General features: G+C 41.5%; 1 protein-coding gene across 18 annotated transcripts in view; it reads left to right on the forward strand.

Moving 5' to 3' along the window:
• The window catches only part of CADPS (calcium dependent secretion activator), a 471,340-nt gene that overhangs the window by 209,600 nt on the left and 238,461 nt on the right, over positions 1 to 23,279 (forward strand). For all 18 annotated transcript variants that reach the window (XM_061396481.1, XM_061396488.1, XM_061396484.1 and 15 more), the window contains exons 4-6: positions 1,741 to 1,821; positions 11,364 to 11,597; positions 15,936 to 16,057. In XM_061396481.1, coding sequence (XP_061252465.1) covers positions 1,741 to 1,821; positions 11,364 to 11,597; positions 15,936 to 16,057 — 437 coding nt within the window. The remainder of the gene's footprint in view (positions 1 to 1,740; positions 1,822 to 11,363; positions 11,598 to 15,935; positions 16,058 to 23,279) is intronic.

Below are 23,279 nucleotides of genomic sequence, written 5' to 3' on the forward strand. Positions count from 1 at the left end.
CAGAGGATGAGACGGTTGGGTGGCATCACCAACTCAATGGACATGAGTTTGAGTAAACTCCGGGAGTTGGTGATGGACAGGAAAGCCTGACATGCTGCAGTCCATGGGGTCACAAAGAGTCAGACATGACTGAGTGACTGAACTGAACTGAGACATAACTTACTTTCTGTACTATTTCATAGCGTAGATGAGTTTCTTTTTTATAAGTGTGGAGTTGGGTTTTCATCTTCAAGTTTCTGAATAAAAATGGCTCTTGAAAGAAAAAGACTTAGAAAACTCACAAGTTCTTAATTGACTTTTTGTTGTGAGTTAACATGTTCTGAAATGAAGAATAGAGCACATCCCTTTTGAATGTCACTGTTCCATACTTATTAAACTCTTCTGTGAGTAAAATAATGTATCAATTACTGAACAAAGCAGACTCATTACAGTTTGAAGGGTAATGCTAAGCTTGCTTAGAAATGAAGAGAGAACTTTTAATTCCTAGAGCAGGGATCAGTAACTATGGCCCACCACCTGTTGTTCATAAAACTTTATTAGAACACAGCACCGCTCATTTATTCAGATATTGTCTGTGTCTGTTTTCATGCTTCATTGGAAGAATTGAATCACGGCAGCAGAGACCTTATGGCCCTCAAAGCCTAGAGTCTTCGTTATATGGCCCTTTGTAGAAATACTTGCAATATCTTTCACAGATTTGTAGAAATACGGCAAAGGGATGCTGGAGATTACATAACTAACACCTTTATTCTGTAGATGGTAAAACTGACACCAGAGAAGTTAGGGGATTGTCTCCCCATCAGAAAAGACAAAGATAGATTTCTTTTTTTTTTTTAATCACATGTAATTTTAATATAGATGTGCCAAAAGTTGGCTGAGTGGGTAACTAACCTCAAATTTCACAAACAGTTCATGGGTAACCTCCTTTTGAAGCATACTCAGTATAGTTTCTAAGGCATGCATTTGATTAGTTAGAAGGAGACATGCACCTACTTCTATACTGTTTAATTTTTCATGGATTTTTATTGGAATACAGTTGCTTTACGCTGTTGTGTCAGTCTCTGCTGTATAACAGAGTGAATCAGCTGCACGTAGGCATATATCCCCTCTGATTTGGATTTCCTCACCGTGCAGGTCACCACACAGCATTGAGTAGAGTTCCCGATGCGATACAGTCGATTCTATTAGTTATCTATCAATATTTTATACATAGTAATGTATATAAGGTATCAGCACCACCTGAGAGGCTGCCGCCACCTGGAGTGCTGGTTGAGAAGGTCTCAGGGCTCAGAGAGAAAGATGCAGAAACTGACTAATCATCCATGGTCCAGGGGTGGGAGAGCAGCAGGATATATGCTATGTAGGTGTTTTGGATGCGAACTGTGTCTGCTCCATGAATCGCTAATGGTTATATTACCATCTCCTTCCCTGTATGTCTGCCCTGTGAACACTGTCTTCATTGGACCCCAAACAGAAGTGTTGCATCAGGCCCTCATTAGAAACACTACTGCCTAGAAGTTCATAAGTGATTCTATACAAGTTCATTCAGATGCCTTTCTTAGGAACAGCCTGCCTACCCCATCACACTGTCTAAAAGGATTTGTCTGTCACACAGTACTTAAGTTTTAGTGAAATAGGTCCATGGGAGCAAAGAGTAAGAGTGTTAATTGTAAAGTCATGAGTTCCTGGGCTTTTGTCGTCACCCAAATTCAAAGTCTCCATGTTTGTGCTTTTGTGCAGCTGGACAATCCGGATGAGCAAGCAGCCCAGATCAGACGAGAGCTGGACGGCCGTCTCCAAATGGCAGACCAAATAGCCAGGGTAAGGAAACTCTGGGGACATGTGCTGGGGAACCAGAGCTGAGTCCCACACAGGGAGAACACTGACTGTTGAGGGCTGTGGAAAGACAAAACTGAGAATCAGAGAGGAAGAAAGATGAGGACAGTCATCCTGATGGAGTCCTCAGCCCTCCTCCTCAGGGCCACTGTCCTTGAGACAATGCATGTATTTCCTGTACTCCAATCCATACTCAGATCCAGCCTCACCTTCCTTCCGAGTCCCTGCCTTATGTTTCCACCCGTCTGCTGAGCATTTCCACTTTGATAATCCCCTTCATTTTAAGTTGGATGTGTTCAAAATCTCACTCCTTACCTTCTTCCTCTGACTGAGTGCCCATACCTACTTTTACTCCTCTTCATGTGGCCTCTGTCTAATTACTGTGGATGACACCTCCTGGTTATTGTCGATTTCTCCTTCCTCCCCACAACACTCCACACTCAGTCTGCCACTCAGCTCATTGATTCTGCTCCCTCCCAAACGTGGGTCAGATCCCTTTTACTGCATTCCAGCACCACTGCTGGTGCTTCAGTTCAGGTCCTCATCTTCCAGGCCTGGATCTTACAGTAGCCTCCAAATAGGGATCCACTCCCTTGCCATTTTCTGTCCATCCTGCACATAATTGTCATTCTAAACCTTGTATATGGACATCTCAAAACAGAGCCTCAGGATCCTTCAATAGAATACTCCACTGTCCCCAGAACAGAAGCTTGCTCCTTTAGAATGACATTCAAGGCTGTTAATCCACAGACCATGTCCTTCCTTACTGGCCTCACCCTCCCATTACTTTCCCACCAGGACTCCCCATTCCAGCTGCACAGAATGTCTCCCTCTAACGTGTCCAGGCCCTTTCCAGCCCCAGTGCTTTTGTACTCACTAGCGTTTCAACCTGGAATGACCTTCCTCCTCTCTTCTACTTATCATGCCATCCTACTCAGCCTTCAGTCCTCAATTTAAGACCCCTTCTCTAAGAGCTTGTCCTCCCCACTTTTGTGCTTTCTTTTTTGCTGTATGTAAACCCTTATAATGACAGTTCATGGAGTGGTGATTCTGATGACTGAGAATGATGAGTGATGACTGAGTCTCCCAGTAGGTAGGATTGCTTTAGAGTTGGGGTTTTGCCTTCCTAATGATGACCATGAGCCTAAGTGTTACCTGCTCTTCTGCTGTTCGTTTGTGTGGTTATTCACAGTAGTCACGCCAGTGGTGTTTATTAGTATTGCCTTTGTGTCAAGCATGTTAAATGCTTTACATGTACCATCTCATTCAGTCCTCCAAACGGTCCTGTAATGACATTTCAGTTATTCTTGTTTTAGAGAAAGGAAAAATCTAAGCTAAGCAGTTCTGTAATAGTTAAGAGACTGCACTAGACCTTTAACTCAAGTCTGACTAAGTATCAGGACTGGAACAGGGTGAGATACTCACCTCAGATTCAGAATTTAAAAATTCCGGGTGCGAGGATGTGGGCATCAAAATAATATTTTAATGCAATACTTTAAAAATCATAACCAATGCAAAAATATCCATGAAGAACAAAATATCAACGTTTTAAATAACAGCAGCCTACTGATTCCTATGGTAGCCACAGGCCTTGTGTGCACGTGAGGGTGGGGGCTGTGGGAATTGAGGATGGGCAAGATGGACACAGAGTAGAGCTTGGCATTCAGCCTTCCTCTTTATGGGAAGAAGTGTATCAGGATTTGCACACATGGAAAGGAATTCTACTGGAGGAGAAACCCAAGGGAGATTCCAAGCAGCAGGAAAATTCCCTTTCATGCTCAAGCACTTTTGTTGAAATATTTTGCATCTAGTTTTTGGACACCTTCAAAGTTTATATTCGAGTCAGTCTGGTGGCTAAAAATAGTATACAGTTGTTTGGCTAAAGGTAGTGTAAAAGACTCTCAGTTTGAAAATCCTGCTTAATGTGGGAGTAAACATCAATAAGGCTTTAAAATGTACTTCTCTAAAGTCAGTGTCTCCTTGGCAGATTATCCAGAAAATAGAGGTTAGGGTTTGCTCTTAGGCAGCTATTATATCCACAGCTAGTAAGTATTCAAGCAACTTAAAATTTTATACACACTTCCAAAATGAGCTCATGGCACCTTTATTTTAGTTGTCTTGTTTGCTTTGAGGCTTAACAAGATAATTTTAGAAACTCACGTAGGCTAATTTTAATTTTTAAAATATCATGGATGAACAGCTGTTAGCATAGTGAGCCAAGTTGCTCATTTCTGATCAGTAAATGAAGAAATTCTCTCCCCTGGCCCACATCACTGGATACTCTGACACCAAATAGAGTACCACTGACAACTTAGAACTAGACTTTCTTGAACAGGGAAATACGCAACTGAAGTGAATCTGGGTCAAAATTTACAAAGAATGGAGAATACTTTCAGAGTATATTGAGGGTATATTTAAACATTCAGGAGGATTTCTGTGAGTCTGCCCACTACTATCTTCTGCTGTCCTGGACATTTACTGTCTTCTTTTGCAATATTAATTCACACGCTTGGCCTCCTTGGAGGCCAAGGAGTTACTTTGTCCTGGCAGTGAGCTCCTCATGCAAGTGAAATCAGTCGCAGCTTCCAGCCTATCCTGGCCACCAGTGATCGGTCCAGAAATGTGCGCACCTAACCAATGAAACCCCTGAGACCTATGGACCATGAACGAACAGAGCTGTGCTGTGTAGTGGTAACAAGATGTTTGCAGTCGTGTTCAATTCTTCCATGTAGGGAAGAGAAGAGAAAAGAGTGGAGCCAGTATACAGAAATAAACAGACAGAGTATCCTGAGATCCTCAAGATGTTCAAACCCCCTAGATCTACTTTGTCTTAACCTGCAGCTATAGAACTACTTTTTGTCCTGTTTAGTGGAATGCCAAGGAAAATAAATTCTCCTTCTGCTTAAACTAACCTGGCTAATACTAAGGAAAAGTGAGAACTATCTTGTCTACTAGAAATTAAATAAAGTATCAAGTTCTTAGAGAAGAGCTAGTTCGTGAAGAGATATTGAAACAAAGCACCCTTGCTTGTCTTCTTTCAGCATGTCCTGATTTTTCTATTTCTAGCATCACAGTGAATTTTATTGAGGGTGTGCAATTCAACCCATATGGCTGAACTTCAGCTCCTGTAAATATCATAACCAGAAATTCCTGGAGATAGATGTCATCTGCCATACATAATTCACTCTGTTCTCTGAATTATAAGATGAGTGTCTGGATTGCAAATTAGAAGCTCCAACACAGGGAAGCTTTTTACAAGAGGGTGTCGATTCTAAGAATTAGGGAATGTCTCACAGAGCCCATGGGCAAGTTATAGCCAAGATCTAGGAAGGATGTGGGACCAGGGGCCACCCAGGGGTCAAGGTTTCCCCTCTTCTCTTGAGTCTGTGTGTCCCATTCATTATTCCTTCTTTCTCTGCAAATCATCTTTATTTGCTTCTCAAATGAGAAACATGGCTATTCCACAGGTTTTCATTATGGCCAGATAGGAAATGATTCAGACAATCAATCTGTCTCTCTCCCTCTCTCCTCTTTCCCCTTTTTTCACTACCCCTTGCACATTCACAATCTCAAGAGTCAGGCCTCTGAATGACCCAGCTTAGTTCAAGGGCCAGCCCCCGGAGCAGTTGATCAATCCACCATGAAAGGGAGTAAGGGTCTTAATGAAACATGTGGATGCTGGTGATACATCACTGAGGGTGAGGATTCTAACTCTAAAAGCAGGGCTGTGGGTAGAGTGGTCATTATAAATTGGAAGCTGCTTGAAGATATACACAAAAAACTGTTGCTTGTGTGGTGTTTACTATGTGCCCAACTCTCTCCTAATCATTTTACACCTGAGAACCTATATGACCCTCCAACAACTTTATGTTTATGAGAAAGGTGCTATTATTATCCCCTTCTGAGGATAATAGAAGAGGTTGAGGCATAGACGTTAGAGGCTTTGGCCAAGGTCATTCAGTGACCAGAACCTTCTTTCTTAACCATCATGCACACTACCATCCCAAAATGCCATCCCAAACACAAAGCTTCATTTCCCCATCATCCCAATCCAAGGGTTTGACATGCCTTTCACCCAGGCCTTCACCTCTCTGCATCCTGACCTCTCTCTGCTAATCGGTCCTTTATTAAATCACACTGGCTGTGTGATTTCACATAAAGTCTTATTCAGACCTGTGACAGACAATTCTGGGCATTGCAATAGTTCTCCCCAATTCAGGCACATCAGAAAGTGTAAGTGGTGCACCAGAGTGCACCTAGCTAGTAAGGAGGAAGCTGAGTGCTTTAATTCCAAGTTTCATGTTCTTTCTTTTCAGTAGTCAGATGACGGGCAGGAAGTTCCACCAGGACAGGACTGTCCCAGCCCCTCCCTCCCTGACGGTTGCCTCTCCTGGAGCCTGCTTTCTCTCTTCCACAATTTACTGTGCGTTCCCTTCAGGTCATCCAGAGGCCCAAATGAAGCAGTAGCACGTGGCAGGCAGAATGGGCTCCTGGCATTCTGAATCCCTTCTACTTTGATTACCTTGGAATCTGGGAAAGAGGTGGTAGGGACCTTGGTGGTTCTGCCAGCAGCATTCTCATCCTCACGCAATTAAACCAAAGGCAGATGTGTGTCCTTTCATCCTCGGAGAGAAAGGAGCCAAGTGTGAGGTGGCTTTCCTCCACCCGCAGCCCTACCGTGTAATGTGTCAATTCAGTCACACCAGCATCCAACGAGTCATCAGACAGACAGCTGTGTGAGCCCTCACTGTGAACATCAGACACGCTGCCTTAAAAGTCCCATGAAGGGACCTGAATGCATTTCTAAAAGTCTGGTAGGAAAGACTTCTTAATCCCTGCTCAAACATTTTCCCAAATCCTCTCATGTTGACATTAAAGTTCCCCAGATTTCACCCAGGAATTAAGTCTGAGTTATTTAAATTATGTGATTAGAAGTTGACATTGGAGCTTACACCGGCAGCTTGTGGCATTAGTGCTGCTGTGATATTTGCCAGTTCTTTTGGCCACATTTTGGGGTAAAATTCCAAAATTTTTGAGCTAATTACATAAGACAAATACTACAGCTTCTGCAGTATTAGAGGCAGAGGTCTGGGAGTGAAATACCACTGGTTTTTCAAGCTATCATTTAAATGTTGAGTTGCCATTTAAACCCTATTCTCTGCAGAGGAAAATGACTATCTCATTCCGTCGTCCCATTGCAAACATGATGATGTGCCTACGTGAGAAACAGCATCCAAATATTTCTGTGATGGAAAAGTTCTGCTCCCTGCATTGCCAAAAATCAGATCAGAGTGGATCCTCTCCTTCCAGAGAATGATACCACCTCCACCTTAATAAATGTTCTTGGACCTGGCATCTATCCTGGGTCATAAAGTAGCATAGTGTCCAAGCATATAGTAATTTAGTTCAGTTTTTTTCCTGAAAAATGTGTGTAGGGAGCATCTCCCTGACTCTGACCTTTCACAGGTAGCTAAGAACCCAGGGGAATCTGACTTCAAAGAAAAATCTAAATGCCAGGGAGGTTCATTCAAAGGAAAGTAAGTCTATGTAATTCATAAAAGCTAGGAAGTGCAATGAAGCCACTTAAGCACAGCTTTGAGTAAAAGAACCAATCCAGGAAGCTGTACTAGCTGTGCCCCAAATGCTTCTAGTATCTGTGATACTGATTTTTACAATAACTACCAAGACCTCCTTTCTCTCATTTAACACACTCACCCTTCCCCCATCACTCCCTACACTTCACCCATCTCCCAGCATTGTACAGGCCACGTTGGCTGGTGATGGTGGGGTGGCCACTGCTGTGGAGGACTTGGCTCTGGCCCATGCTCTGCTGAGCACTGTGAGCTGTACAGCGAGGTGTGTGGAGGGTGCTCACTGCTGAGAGGCCCCGAAGGGTTCACCTCGGCCCTGACACCACTTGGGGCCAGATAATCCAGCCCTGTTGTGTGGGCTCTGGGTTTCAAACTCAGTTCTGCTGATTATGGATGGAACTTCTGTATCTCATTTTTGTCCAGCAAATGGGAATAAATGGCAGCACCAGCCTCACTGGGTTGTGGAAAGATTAAAGGAGGAAGAGCATATACAGTGCTTAACTTAGTGCCCAGTAACCTGTAAATGCCACCTAGCAGCATGGTCTTTTCTGCGTTCACCACTATGACTATTGCTATTGTTGTTATTAGAGTGCTAGTAGTAGCATGGTGCCTGATACAATTTGATATGTATATCTGTGTAGGAATATATGTATATATGCATATACATATATGTGTGTGTGTAAATATACATATATATGGGCTGAATATATGTGTATGCATATCTATGTATGTCTATGAATGCTCAGTGGTCAAAAAGTATTAATGTTTATTATCTCTTCCTCTTCACAATAACTTTTTAAGCTTTGTCATTCACATTTCAGATATAAACACTGTTATTCAGACAGGTGAAGAAACCTGTTCAAAGTCACATAACTAGTGAATGGCAGGCCCAGGATTAACGGCGAGTCTGTTTCACCCATGTGGACTGGATAAGGCTCCTCAGTGCCCCTTTGCGCCTGCACAGGCCTCTCACACCACGTGTGTCACACGGTGCCTGGGCACTTTCTGGCGATCCCCCCACTTCTCAGCGACTCCTTCATTCCTAGTGATAGCTGTACTGTCTAACGGGTGCTAGGAGCCCAGGAAGGGTCTGAGACGTTGTACTGACTTGGCACATCTGTAGGCAAGCTCCACATCTGGAGAGTGTCCTTGTACCACAGCCTTCCTTCTGACCATCTACAATGTCAGTTGTGCCTTGGGGTCTAAGGATTCTTTATCCAAGGACCCTTGCCAGCTTTTACATGTAGCTGCTTCATTCTATATGAGTGAAAATGAAGAGACATAAAAGCAAAGCAAATGACTGGCAGAGCTGTTAGCACTTTCAAATGCTGTTTTTCAAGATGTTCCCCAAATCCCTCAGTGTGGCTGAGCATCAGTAACTCCAGAAGGAACTGTCCTTGGGAGGCGTCCCCACTGTGGAATGTTATTATCCCAAAACCAAAACGAATGACCGGCAGAGAATTTCTATGGGAGGCTTTCTCCACTCGCGTGCTGTGTCTTTCATAAAGCAATATGAATAAGCAATCCTTTTGTCAAGGCTGATTTACTTTTATGCTTGGGAATGTAGCAATTGAGATGGACAACTACATTTTCCTTATTTTGGCACAACTTCAGCTTTGAAATGTATTTATAATGGGTGTGCTGCTGAAGACACCACTTTAGAACCTCAGCTGAGATTGACAGAATGCTATTGCATCTCAAGGCTTAAGTACTCAGAGCAGAAAAATGGCCTTATTTTCCCTTGCAGACCTCAGTTTTATGAGCCTGTTTTTATGCTGTTGTTAGGAACTGTCCAAGTTCTAGGAGGAGTGATCACTCTGGATTTTTCCAATATTCTGCTGTAGAAAGTTTGGTGGAACCCACCTCTGGGCCAGAGTGGTAGTGTCTATAACCACTGAGTCTTCTTCCAGAGTTTCAAGACTGTGGCAGAGTTTCAAAGCCTTTCAAATGAAAAGGCCTTCGGTGAGTCCCAAAGATGTGTGTGATGAAGGATCACACTTGATAGTAAGGCTGACTGGCAGGAAAGAACCCACTTCCTAGTCAGGATGGTTTTTCTCTCCATCTCTGTGGCAACTGCAGGGCCAGCTGCTTCTAGTACAAATTAAAGATACCACTTACCCAGCTCCCCCAATATCCCATACAGATATGAGGTTTGGGCCCAAATATAAGGAGAAGGAGATATATGAGTGTAACAGCCTTCAGGCTATTATTATGTAACCTTTGCTGCTTGGCAGTCTTAACATAAATTAACTTACCTCATCCTTCTCTTCACTTGTAAGAAGCGCCACATTCAAAAAGAGATGGAGAAATATTTGCAACCATGTTCAGCTTATATAGACCTTCTTGGATTTATGGTTGCCTGTTATATTTTTCATGGAAAACCAGCAAATACAAGTGGCCATGTCTCAGCCACATCAACCCAATGTCAAACTCATCCTCATCCATCACACACTCAGCCCAAGGGTCACCTTCTCTAGAAAGCCACCTCTAAATCTTTCAGGAAGACTTCAGTTCTCATCTACTTCCGTCATAGCATCTACCTTGATGTTTCCAATCCGTGTTCCCTGTGATCCAGGTGGAGTTCTATCCTGAGCCACAGAGACGAAAGACATAACTCAGGTCTAAGCAATTCAACATGACCCACCACTGGCCATAGAAGCTGGTTCAGGGTATGCACATCAGAGTTCTGAGAATTCTGAGATAAAGATGATCCATCTTCTGTGAGCATCACGAGAGAAGATGTTCACTCTTTCTTTAGGTAGGGTGCTGTGGTATTGTGAAGTACAGGCTTTAGCAACCTTTTTATGACATAAAGAGGAGCCAGACTGAGCATGAAGCCAACTCAGAGAAACTCAAACCCAGTTTTGAAGGAAAAACTCAGTTATAATGATATTATCTGACTCCTAATTCCAGCCTTGTTGGAAGCTGCTGCTACCCTAGGACATTTTCAAACCAGTACATTCCTTTTATTGTTTCAGTCAGTTCAAACTGGATTTTTCTGTCACTTCCAAAAAAAAAAAAAAGACATCAAACTGATTTGACTTGCCCCTCACCTGCTCAGTTATGGAGCTGGGCTGCAGAGGGCTGATTCTTTGAGAAAGTGATTGATCCAGAGTCTACTCATTCGAGTCATCTAGACAACTTAGAGCTGTGAAGAAACACATAGCCTGGCTAAAGCAAGTTGCCATTACAACTGAACTCTTAAGAAAGGGGAAACTAGGGGAATTTCCCAGTGGTCCAGTGGTTTAGACTCCACACTTCTGCAGGCAATGAGGGTTCAGTGATCCCACATGCTGCATGGGATGGTCAAAAAAAAAGCAAAAAACAAAAACAGAGAGTTCAGTTCTGATACTGAGTTGCTTTGTCTTCTTTTCTAAGGAATTTTAATCATGTTTTTCATCACTTCATTAATTTTTCTTGAAAACAGTTAAGTATTCCTCTTAGAAATAGCCACAGGCTACATTTGAAACATCTCAAATGAGCTCCTTTTGAATTATTCATGTGAGAAAATCTCTATAGATATCCAGAAATAAGGTGTCTTTCTGTCTTCTCAACTTAAAAACAACTGACTGCATTTTCCTAAAAAAAGAAAAACTGATTTGAAACCAGATTTGAAAAAACATCACCCCATTTTTCATTCCATAAATCAAATATTCTGACGATAACTGGGAGGGGAAAGATAGAACTATAATAAACATTTCTTTCTTTCTTACTGTATATTATGTGTTTCTTACCTGTTAGAGATAATAAATAACTAGAAGGCAGGCAGCTGTCTACTCAACTCAACTGAACATTTTTCTAGCATGTGCCACAGTATCTAGGAAAATTTCACTAGTGGTAGATGTCATCAGAACTCAGGGCTGAAAGATGAAAATCTTTTATGTAAATCAAGTCTTTATTTACTCCATGGCTCATTCCTTTCTTTTTCTTTACAAGGAACGCAAATTTCCCAAGTTCGTATCCAAAGAAATGGAAAACATGTACATTGAGGAGCTGAAGTCGTCCGTCAACCTGCTCATGGCTAATTTGGAGAGCATGCCAGTGTCCAAAGGCGGCGAGTTCAAGCTTCAGAAACTCAAACGCAGCCACAATGCTTCCATCATTGACATGGGTGAGGAGAGTGAGAACCAGCTGTCCAAATCAGACGTCGTGCTGTCTTTCTCCTTGGAGGTAAAAAGCCCTCAATCCTTGAGAGCTTCCTGGCAGAGCAGGCCAGACCGGGGTGATTAGCTGCATCACAATCAGCTGTTCTCCTTTTTGCTCCCCAGGAGCAGTTATTAAAATAACAGCTTGCTAGGCATGGGTCAGCTAATCAGCGAGTAATTTCCCATCTCCAGGAAACCATCCTTTTCCTTAGGAAATGCAATCTTAAGAACCACCTACTAAATTTAATGTTGAATTACTTTGCCCATCTTAAAGCAGTTCTGAAGGATTTTGCAAATATCTTGTACATTTTAGAAAGTTTAACATTTTGGTAACCTATGTAAAAAAAAAAACAAAACAAAACAATCTAGCTTCATTTCATGGTAGGTTGACAGTTTTCTTTCCGATTCTCTCTCGCATTGGCTTCCCCATAGGAAGCCATAGAAAGGTCCTTGTTGCAGTGGAGACTTGTTTAGTTTGTCTCATTATCCCAAGAAAGAATCCCTTTGGGCCAGAATTATGGCAGAAGTCTCAACATGTCAGTAGTTGTCTGTCACTTTGACTCACATGTTTGTTTATCATACATGCAATGTAAGGAGTGGATCCGATCTAACTGCATCAGAGTTATTAAAAACTGGTTCAGTGTGCACATTCCAGCACCCCCAAAACTGTTGACCCAAATCTCTAGAGGAGGAGAATATAAAATGGTGTGGCCACTTTTGAAAATAGCTTTGTGGTTTCTCAAAATGGTAAGCATAAAATTACCAGGTGATCCAGCAATTCCACTCTTAGATATCTGCCCTAGAGAGATGAAAATACATGTCTCCACAAAGACTTGCTCACAAATGTTTATAGCAGCATCATTCAGTATAGCAAAAAATGGAAACAGTCTAAATGTCTATCAACAGATGAATGAATAGACAAAAATGTGGTTCGTCCATAGAATGCTCTTCACCAATTAAAAATTAATAAGCTACTGATAACATTTTTTAAAATATAGACGAACCTTCAAAACATTATGCTTAGTGAAAGAAGCCAGATGCAAGAGGCCACATATTATTTGGTGCCATTGATATGAAATGTCCAAAAAGGCACATATCCAGAAACTGAAAGTAGGTTAGTGTTGTCTAGGACAGGAGGTAGCAATGATCATAAGGAAACTTATTGGGGGAGAGAAAAATGTTCCAAGCAGTGATTTGTTATGATGGTTGTACAATCTAATAAACTTACTGAAATTACCATATTGTGCACTTGAAACGGTGAATTATATGATATGTAAAACATGCCTCATAGCCCTGGAACGTGCGTTTTAAGGAGCTATCCAGGTACTCCTTACATACTCCAAAGTTGGAGACCCATTCATAAAATATGAAAGCTCAAACTCTGTAAGGATTTTATGATAATCCAAGATAGGAAACTAAGAGAATAGATCAAATTTCTATAGATTTAATTAAAATTTGTAAAGATTAAATTAACATTTTAGAACATCATTAAGGCTTGCTGTGAATGAACTGCCAGTAATTTGTTTTACTGTGCTCAGTTCAGATTGGGATAGTCACATTGCAGTATTTTCAACATGTATTTTGCAAGTGGAAGAGGCAGTATTCAGTTAAATATAGAGCACTTTGTGCATGAAAAAATTACCGGTGTAATTTCACACAAACTTCCTTCCTTTTTTTCATACTGCCACCTGAGATACTGAATGCTTTTTCTTAGGTGTCTTTGAATTTGATTATTGCCAATTAAAGGTGGCAATTTATTCCCTACTGCCTCTTGTCTTCCTGCTAAAAGGTGAGGGGAAACTGGTTTATTGATTTGCATGAAGCTTTTAAGTCTGTAATTTTCTAATTCTTTATCAGTGCTCAGTATTAAACAGCTGATTGTCAAAAATACCGATGTGGGTGAGTCCCCAGCCGTACCCCCATGTGTACACGAGTCAAACAGGTTGTAACTTGTAAGTGCAAGTGCAAAATGAAGCGCCCTAGGTTTCCCAAGTACTTTGTAATTAGAGCGCTAGATTGCTCATCATTCTAAGTCAGCAACGGAAGGCCTTGTGTATCTGTTTGTGAATGTGTTTTGGTGGACACAGTGAGGGGACCTAAAAAGAGACAGAGAGAGAGAGGACGGTCATCCCATCAGGGCAGACTAGGTTTGAATTCGTAGGCTTGTACCAGATATATTTTATGTAATTATAGAATTGCATGGCTGGAAGGGACAGTAGAGAACAGTTCCCTGAAGCAGGAGATCTGATGTCCAGGAATACAAGGGGAGTGTCCCTGGACAGGTGGTGGTTAGGGAGAAGTGTTCTGATGAAAACCAGTAGGTATCTGTAGAATCCTTCACCATCATTCACTCAGTGAATCCTCACAACAACCCTTCAAGGCATTTGCAAATATGGAAACAAAGCCTTGGAGTAGTTAGCTGCTAAGTCGCTTCAGTTGTGTCCGACTCTGTGCAACCCCATAGACGGCAGCCCACCAGGCTCTCCCGTCCCTGGGATTCTCCAGGCAAGAACACTGGAGTGGGTTGCCATTTCCTTCTCCAACGCATGAAAGTGAAAAGTGAAAGTGAAGTCGCTCAGTCGTGTCCGACTCTCAGCGACCCCATGGACTGCAGCCCACCAGGCTCCTCTGTCCATGGGATTTTCCAGGCAAGAGTACTGGAGTTGGGTGCCATCGCCTTAGTTAAGAACCTTGTAAATCATTACACAGCTAGTGAAGATGCAGGTTCAGGATTTGAACTCAGATCTTTAAAACTCCAAAAATTGTGTTCTTTCCCTAGAGCCTCTCACATTTTTCATTTGATGGTTCTTTCCACCTAGTGAAAAGATGTTCAGTTACATGCATCATCTCATTAGATCCTCACACAGTAGCCATAGAGAGAGAGAGAACCTGTACCACTATCCCCACTCTACAGATGAGGAAACTGAGGCTCAGGAGATTTAAAAGTAGAGTGACTTGATAGTCAAGATTTGCCCAGTATCTGATGAGTGGCATACTGGCTTCTGGATCTGCAGCATCAGTATCTGCACTACCAGGGAACTAGTTACAAATGAGAAGTCTTGGGCTCTACCCATGACGTGCTAGTCAGCAGCTAAGTGGGTGAAGCCCAGCAGTGTCTGGATTATCCTTCCAGGTGATTCTGGTTCACACTGAATTTGAGAATCCCTGGGCTATTATGCAGAAAATTGACTTGTGAATCTTGAGGTAATGCAGGCCCTATTGTCTTAGGCTTCTTTGAATCGAGCCTGTTTAAGAAGTGTACATTTTTTGCACATCCATAATCTTTCTCCTTATATAATGCCATTAGGTCTTTTGGAGTACAAGTCAGTGATTTGTTAATATCCCTTGGTCTCTATCGATCTCTGATGCAAGTCATTTGTTCCTGATTTTTAAATCAGTGTCTTCTCTGCTCCCTTCCCTCTGATGAGTGGCAGTATGTACCACTAAATATGAAAATAGCAGGTGACTGAATGGAGTTGGAGGGTAGTGGTGGGAAATGCCAGGAGTTGTAAATAATATAACTTGGTCAATCCAAACCCAGCCTTTTTCTCAGTCTAGAAAGAGAGTATACAATTGTAGGCTTTTTTTTTTTTCACTCTACAATTTTAGCCAGCACAGAATTTGTTTATTTTATTTCTCTGTCTTAAAGTTATTGTCACAATTTCAAGTTCAGATTTCTAACTTTGACTGTGATTCAGGTTTCCATTTTCTGGTAGCAGAAGCTGGAGTATTTGGCAATCCATTTACCTCTAGACTGAAGTAAAGCAAAGCAACAGGGGCTGTAGCAAAGTAGCAGTTGCCCTGTTTAAATGGAGCTCTCCAGTTTGCCACAGTCCCCATCACTCCCTTTTGCATCTCTGACTCTCATGCCAAATGGTACTTGCCCTTTATCTTAGCACTTCTGTTATCACTTACTTTTTGTAGAGAGGAAAGTGAATTTCTTGGCCTATGTCTCCATCAGGTTCTGAGTTAAAAGCTAGACTCTATATATTTTTTAAATCTATTTTTAAAAAAAATAAGATTTTTTAAAAAATCTATTTCTTTTGGCAATGAAAAATCAAGATCTTATGTGTTTTTAACACAGAAAAGAGTAGCCCATTCCACTTAATCTGGCTCCTGTGTGCATCTGAGTTAGTGAACCTTGTCTTTCCATCTGGGAGGCAATAAGCTACACTATGAAGAATCGCATCTTTGTGCTGGATATGTCCCAGCATGGCCGGTAGAAACCTGATTGAAGTTCTCAGATACCTGTTGGGGTTTTGTGTATATGCATGAGACAGGTCTTAACGTGTCTATTTTCCTCTGGCTGATGCTGTCCATAGACTTTGACAGTAAACTCTGCTGTGTGCGACTCTGTTTGCAGGTGGTGATCATGGAAGTCCAAGGCCTCAAATCCTTAGCTCCAAATCGCATCGTATATTGCACGATGGAGGTGGAAGGAGGAGAGAAACTACAGACCGACCAGGCCGAGGCTTCAAAACCAACGTAAGTTGTGTTTCTCCCCGGTTCACCTTCCAGGTGGTTCTCATTGGCATCATTTGGGCCAACTCCCAAGTTGAAGATTGGTTTCCCCAGAAGATTACAGTGACATCCACCTTGTTTATTCTCCAGACAGAATGACTTGACTACATTTTCACTTAGCAGCCTTAATAAGGGTTCCATTCCTTCACAGCAGAGAACAGAAGGAAATGTGAGATAGAGTCTCCTTTCTGGAGATTTTATCCATTTACCTGACAGAGTTTAGTCATCACCTGCTGGTTTCAACAGGATATGCAGGGGAGCTTGATAGAATTATTTTTTATTATATTTACTAAATAATATTTGGTTTACAGTATAAGCATTTTTTCCAAAATCTTTCTCTGTGCGCCACAGTTATGAATATATCAGCTAAGCAGTACGTTACATGAGGCACAATCCATTAATTTGTTAGGTAAACACATATTTATTAAGGACTCTCTGTGTGTGTACAGTGCGTGGTTGCACAGTGGAGAGGAAAGTAGTCTCTGTTATAGCCCAGCAGAGCTTAGAGTTGAGTGGGGGAACAGGAAAAGAGTCTCACAAATTTATAGCTACAAATAGATACAAATGCTGAGAAAGAAGGAGTGCTTTGTGAGGAGACATCAGGGGAACCTGAACCAGTGTGTAGAGACAGATTCAGAGCAGGCCTTCTTGAGAAGTTATAAGACATTTAGGCTAGTATTATAAAAGCTGAGCAAAGGAGTTGGGAGTAGAAAGAGCATTCCATGCAGAGTCAGCTTGTGCAAAGGCCCTGTGGTCAGCAGAGGCCCTGTGGCATGGCAGCATTGAAAGAAGGCCAGTGGGGCTGGAGTCCAGAGAACAAAGTATGCCATAATCTGCCACAAGGCAGGAAGGGGCCACACCACGAAGAACCTTGCTAGACCACAGAGAGGAAGGATAGGCATGTGTGATTAGACATGTGTTTTGAGAGGATTACCCTGGCTGCAGTAAAAAGGGCTGGAGTCAATGTAGGAGGCCACTTAGGATTCTATTGAGTTGGTTCCCAGGAGCTATGATGATGAATGTATTTGGGTCAATAGACACTCAGGCTGCAAAAAATTCTTGAGAGATCATTGTTCTCTTCCCTCCTTCCCCACTGCCTCTTTCCTTTTCTATCTCAGTTAAACTAGCCTAGGATAATGAACATCTTTTTTATTGTTAATTCCGAATAAAGTCATAAAAAGGATAACCCCTAACAGCAGCTCTCCTCCTCCAAAGCATTATGAGCTGTTTGGCAGAACATGAATAACGTACTGAGATGTTCAAACAAAATAGTTCAAAGAAAGCACTGAATGTTTCCCTGACTAGGGAAAATCTGAGGGCATTGTGTGCCTTCAAGTGGTTCTTTGTATGAATACGCAAAGGCCTCAGATGCTCAAATCTGGGTGAAATTAACGAATGCGTGGAGGAGGAAGTTGGAACCAAAGCAACTTGTCACACTCCATCCTTCCTCCATTTTTAAAAATTTAGTTTCAGACCGAAAATGAATGCTGTTTCTTTTTTATCACCATTGATAAAAATCCCAGTTTTCCCCCCAGCTGTCACCATAGCCTGATCATAATCAATGCTGTTAGGTTGTTGCATTATTTATATGTGCTTTTGGAAAATGTGTCATGTGGTGGGAAGAAAAACTTCTTTGGTGTTCATGCTAACATTTTAAGAAGTTGAGCCCAATATAGTGTCATATATAGAGAAGGAAGGAAAAAACTCTGATTATTTGAACATGCTGTTGTTTGATATTAGCTACTTAACTCAAAATGTAATTCATATCAGTTTATGGGGTTTAAAGGTTTCAGTTGCCAAGGTGAAGGATGAGCTGATTTTCGTGTGCATATGAATGCTTAAAACAGAGTTTCAGATTACAAATATTGAATGCTTTGGTTATACATTTACTCACTTCCATACATGTGCGTTATTATGTCCATGTTAATAAACATCTCACACTGAAGCATTTTGCTTTTCTAGCTAGAAGTTAAGTTTTTTCTTTATTACTCTTCAGTCAGTGAGTAGGTATTAGCAGAACCCCACAGAGTGCTTGTTTGGATTTTTTGTTTTTTAATACCATAAGAATGTAGCTTTCTTAACTATCATCAGGTCAAGTCAGTCAGTAGTGGCTAACTAGAGTGCTGTTTTGAGAAGGGTTCTGAAGCCAGATCTATATTCAGAGGAAAATAAAGCGTAATCAATATGATAAAAGAGGCACGAGTGCCTTGTGTTTGCCATTTCTAGAGTATCTCAAAGAGGTCTACCAAATTCATGTTTCTTCCTGTCTCTTCCTTTCTCCTTCCTATATGGATTCTCCTTCTAAGCTCTGCTCAGCTGCCTTCTAAAGCCGCAGGTGTTTCTCCGCTCCTCTGCCCTTTTCTTCATCATAGCTCACTGCTAATGCTGCTGCTCTGCCTCCAGTTTCATCCGACAGGATGAAGGAGCCCGTGCACATTCACGCAGGTGCATTTTCTTCTTCCCTCTCGTTTGGACTTACTCAGAATCCTCTTCATCATTTCCTCTCTCTGAAGCTTGTATTTCTTCTCCTTTCCTCCTTGGTTCTGCTCACAGTTTTTCCCATTACTAATCTCTAACTGTCATCTCTGCTACTTGATTTTGATTACCCCAAAAAGTACCCTTTGGAGGGTCATCTTTCATCTGCCCTAATAACTCCACTTCATTATCTGACAAATTTAGCCCTTTTCCTGCCCTATTCATCTTCTGATTCTTGTCTCTGACTATTCCTACAACCAACTGATGCCCAACTGATGACACATTCTAAAACCAGGATTCCTGCTGCTAAGTCGCTTCAGTCGTGTCCGACTCTGTGCGACCCCATAGACGGCAGCCCACCAGGCTCCCCTGTTCCTGGGCAAAGAAAAACACTGCCTCATGGTAAGAAAATCCCTCTACTCTCTTTCACAGGAGGTGGGCAAATATATCTGAGTTCTTGAAACCACAGTCTTTCCCTCTCCACTTGCACGCCTTCCTGAGAAGCTCACTGAAAAGGGGGATTTCAGTGACTCCTGCCTCAGCCCCTCATCAGTTTCCTACCAAAGCAGAAATGGTATGTTGCAAATGAAGGCAACGGTTTTTAAAGTAAGTATATCTCTTGAAAAAAATCTGAGATATACTTACTTTAAAAAACGTTGCCTCTGCCGGCATTCAGAAGTTGTTTTGTGGAATTTACTCGACGTTTGAGCAAGCTCTGGGAGTTGGTGATGGATAGGGAAGCCTGGCTTGCTGCAGTCCATGGTGTCACAAAGAGTTGGATACAACTGAGCGACTGAACTGAACTGAACAAGGATGAATATTTATCATGAGAATTATTGGGCTTAAAACTACTTATGAAGATGATATATCAGATGTATTAAAAGTATATTCAGATGATCAAAGAAAAGGAAATTTCTTTATTTTTCTCTAGAGCTGATCTGATAAGTTCTTACTTACACTGTAGTAGATAAAAGAAAGTGAAATTTTAATCTAAACCTGTAAATGCAATCCAGTAAAATAATTTTAAACATCAAAAAAAATAAATAAAAATAAAAAACGTTGCCTTCACTTGCAGCCTGGTGGGCTGCCGTCTGTAGGGTCGCACAGAGTCGGACACGACTGAAGCGACTGAGCAGCAGCAGCAGTGGATTTACAATGTTGTGTTAGTTTCTGGTGTGCAGCAAAGTACCTCAGTTACATATTCTTTTTAATATTCCCTTCAATTCTAGCTCATTTCCAGGTACTGAGTATAGCTCCCTGTGCTATACAGTAGGTCCTTGTTGGTCATCTATTTTATATATAATACTTTGTCTGTACTAAACAAAACTCCTGACTTCCCCTCCCCAGCCTTCCCCTTCGGTAATCGCAAGCTTGTTTTCTCAGTCTGTGAGTCTGTTTCTGTTTTGTGGATAAGATCATCTATGTCATATTTGAGATTCCACATATAAGTGATGTCATATGGTATCCATTTTTCTGTCTCTGATTTTACTTCACCTAGTATGAACATCTCTGGGTCCATTCATGCTGCTGCAAATAGCATTATTTCATTCTTTTTTGTGGCTGAGTTATATCTCATTGTGTGTATATACCACTTCTTTGTCCATTCAGTTGTTAATGGACAGGTTGCTTCCATGTCTTGGCTGTTGTAAATAGTGCTGTTGTGAACATCGGGGTGCATATATCTTTTCAAATAGTGTTTTCTCCAGCTATATCCCCCAGAGCAGGATTGCTGAATTATATGATAGTTCCGTTTTTAGTTTTTTAAGGAACCTCTCTACTGTTCTCTATAGTGGCTCTTACCAATTTACATTCCCACCAATAGTGAAGGAGGGTTCCCTTTTCTCCACACCCTCTCTAGCATTTGTTATTTGTAGATTTTTTTATGATGGCCATTCTGACCAGTATGAGGTGATACCATATTTTAGTTTTGATTTGCTGTTCTCTATTAATTAGTGCTGTTAAGCATCCATTCATGTGCTTTTTAGCCATCTGTATGTTTTACCAAAATGTCTATTTAGTCATAGAAATGTCTGTTTAGATCTTCAAAAGCAGTGTTTCTTGAAGGGTGGCACTCTTACTCTGCTGATAACAGAGATCATGTTAGGTGTTAGGAAGACCTAGAATTGAGTAACATCAAGTCATATGAGAAGGAAGTTACCCCTCCATGTGTTTTTCAGTTTTTCTGATCAAGTCAAGGAGAATGCTTATATTGGTTCTGGTAAATCTTTAATCTGAGGAGGCCTTACCAATAGCTGTGAAAAGAAGAGAAGCCAACAGCAAAGGAGAAAAGGAAAGATATACCCATTTGAATGCAGAGTTCCAAAGAATAGCAAGGAGAGATAAGAACGCCTTCCTCAGCGATCAGTGCAAAGAAATAGAGGAAAACAATAGAATGGGAAAGACTAGAGATCTCTTCAAAAAAATTAGAGATACCAGGGGAACATTTCATATAAAGATGGGCTCAATAAAGGACAGAAATGGTATGGACCTGACAGAAGCAGAAGATGTTAAGAAGAGGTGGCCAGAATACACACACCTATACAAAAAAGATCTTCACGACCCAGACAATCACGATGGTGTGATCACTGACCTAGAGCCAGGCATCCTGGAATGTGAAGTCAAGTGGGCCTTAGGAAGCATCACTATGAACAAAGCTAGTGGAGGTGATGGAATTCCAGTTGAGCTATTTCAAATCCTAAAAGATGATGCTGTGAAAGCGCTGCACTCAATATGTCAGTAAATTTGGAAAATTCAGTAATGGCCACAGGACTGGAAAAGGGCGGTTTTCATTTCAATCCCAAAGAAAGGCAATGCCAAAGAATGCTCAAACTACTGAACAATTGTACTCATCTCACACGCTACCAAAATAATGCTCAAAATTCTCCAAGCCAGGCTTCAGCAATACATGAACCATGAACTTCCTGATGTTCAAGCTGGTTTTAGAAAAGGCAGAGGAACCAGAGATCAAATTGCCAACATCTGTTGGATTATCGAAAAAGCAAGAGACCTTCAGAAAAACATCTATTTCTGCTTTATTGACTATGCCAAAGCCTTTGACTGTGGGGATCACAATAAACTGTGGAAAATTCTGAAAGAGATGGGAATACCAGACCACCTGACCTGCCTCTTGAGAAACCTATATGCAAATCAGGAAGCAACAGTTAGAACTGGACATGGAACAACAGACTGATTCCAAATCAGGAAAGGAGTATGTCAAGGCTGTATATTGTCACCCTGCTTATTTAACTTCTATGCAGAGTACATCATGAGAAACGCTGGGCTGGAAGAAGCACAAGCTGGAATCAAGGTTGCCGGGAGAAATATCAATAACCTCAGATATGCAGATGACACCACCATTATGGCAGAAAGCGAAGAAGAACTAAAGAGCCTGTTGATGAAAGTGAAAGAGGAGAGTGAAAACGTTGGCTTAAACCTCAGCATTCAGAAAACTAAGATCATGGCATCCGGTCCCATCATTTCATGGCAAATAGATGGGAAAACAGTGACAGACTTTTATTTTGGGGGGCTCCAAAATCACTGCAGATGGTGATTGCAGCCATGAAGTTAAAAGACGCTTACCCCTTGGAAGGAAAGTTATGACCAACCTAGACAGCATATTAAATAGCAGAGACATTACTTTGCCAATAAAGGTCCATCTAGTCAAGGCTATGGTTTTTCCAGTAGTCATGTATGGATGTGAGAGTTGGACTGTAAAAAAGGCTGAGCGCCGAATAATTGATGCTTTTGAACTCTGATGTTAGAGAAGACCCTTGGGAGTCCTTTGGACTCAAGGAGATCCAACCAGTCCATCCTAAAGGAGATCAGTCTTGAGTGTTGATTGGAAGGACTGATGTTGAAGCTCCAATACTTTGGCCACCTGATGCAAAGAGCTGACTCATTTGAAAAGACCCTGATGCTGGGAAAGATTGAGGGCGGGAGGAGAAGGGACTGACAGAGGATGAGATGGTTGGATGGCATCACTGACTCAGTGGACATGAGTTTGGGTTAACTCCAGGAGTTGGTGATGGGCAGGGAGACCTGGCTTTCTACAGTTCGTGGGGTCACAAGAGTCAGACTGAGCAACTGAACTGAACTGAACTGAAATCTTTAGTACCCCTACCAGCCTCATACTCAGAGCCTTTGGCAGACAAGAGCCTTCCATTAGAATCTAATAGCATGATTTAGATCTCATTTAACAAAAAATGTTTTCTGTGTACTGGGTCTTGGAATGATTTAAATAAGAATGGATTATCTTTCCTGGATGTCTCCTTTGAAGTTTATGTATAAGGGAATGATGTAGAAGGCAGACATTTATATTGTCTTAACAAGCGTACTTGGGATGCTCTCCTTACATCCAGCTAGTGCTGGGGCTATGGACATAAATAACAGAAATCAGGCCTTGGCCTCATGGGTCATTCATTCTGGTAAAGGACACAAAAAACAAACTAATGAACGAAAAATATATGAGGTAATAAAGATTGTACTTTATATTACCTTCCAGTCATGGTTGGTGACATAGGTTTTTCTTTTTAAAGAACTATATTAACGTTTAGATAGTGAATTAATTTACATAAAATATATTAAGCAAATAACAACACAGGTGATGCCTAAGTATGATTTTTTAAAAAATCATGTAGCTATCTTGTGTTGGTATGTGGAAATGGCGAAGATTGGAAAGATGACATGCAAATTAATTTGGAGAAATGGTGTA

The sequence above is a fragment of the Bos javanicus genome, chromosome 22 (assembly GCF_032452875.1).
Source record: "Bos javanicus breed banteng chromosome 22, ARS-OSU_banteng_1.0, whole genome shotgun sequence".
Taxonomy (NCBI): domain Eukaryota; kingdom Metazoa; phylum Chordata; class Mammalia; order Artiodactyla; family Bovidae; genus Bos; species Bos javanicus.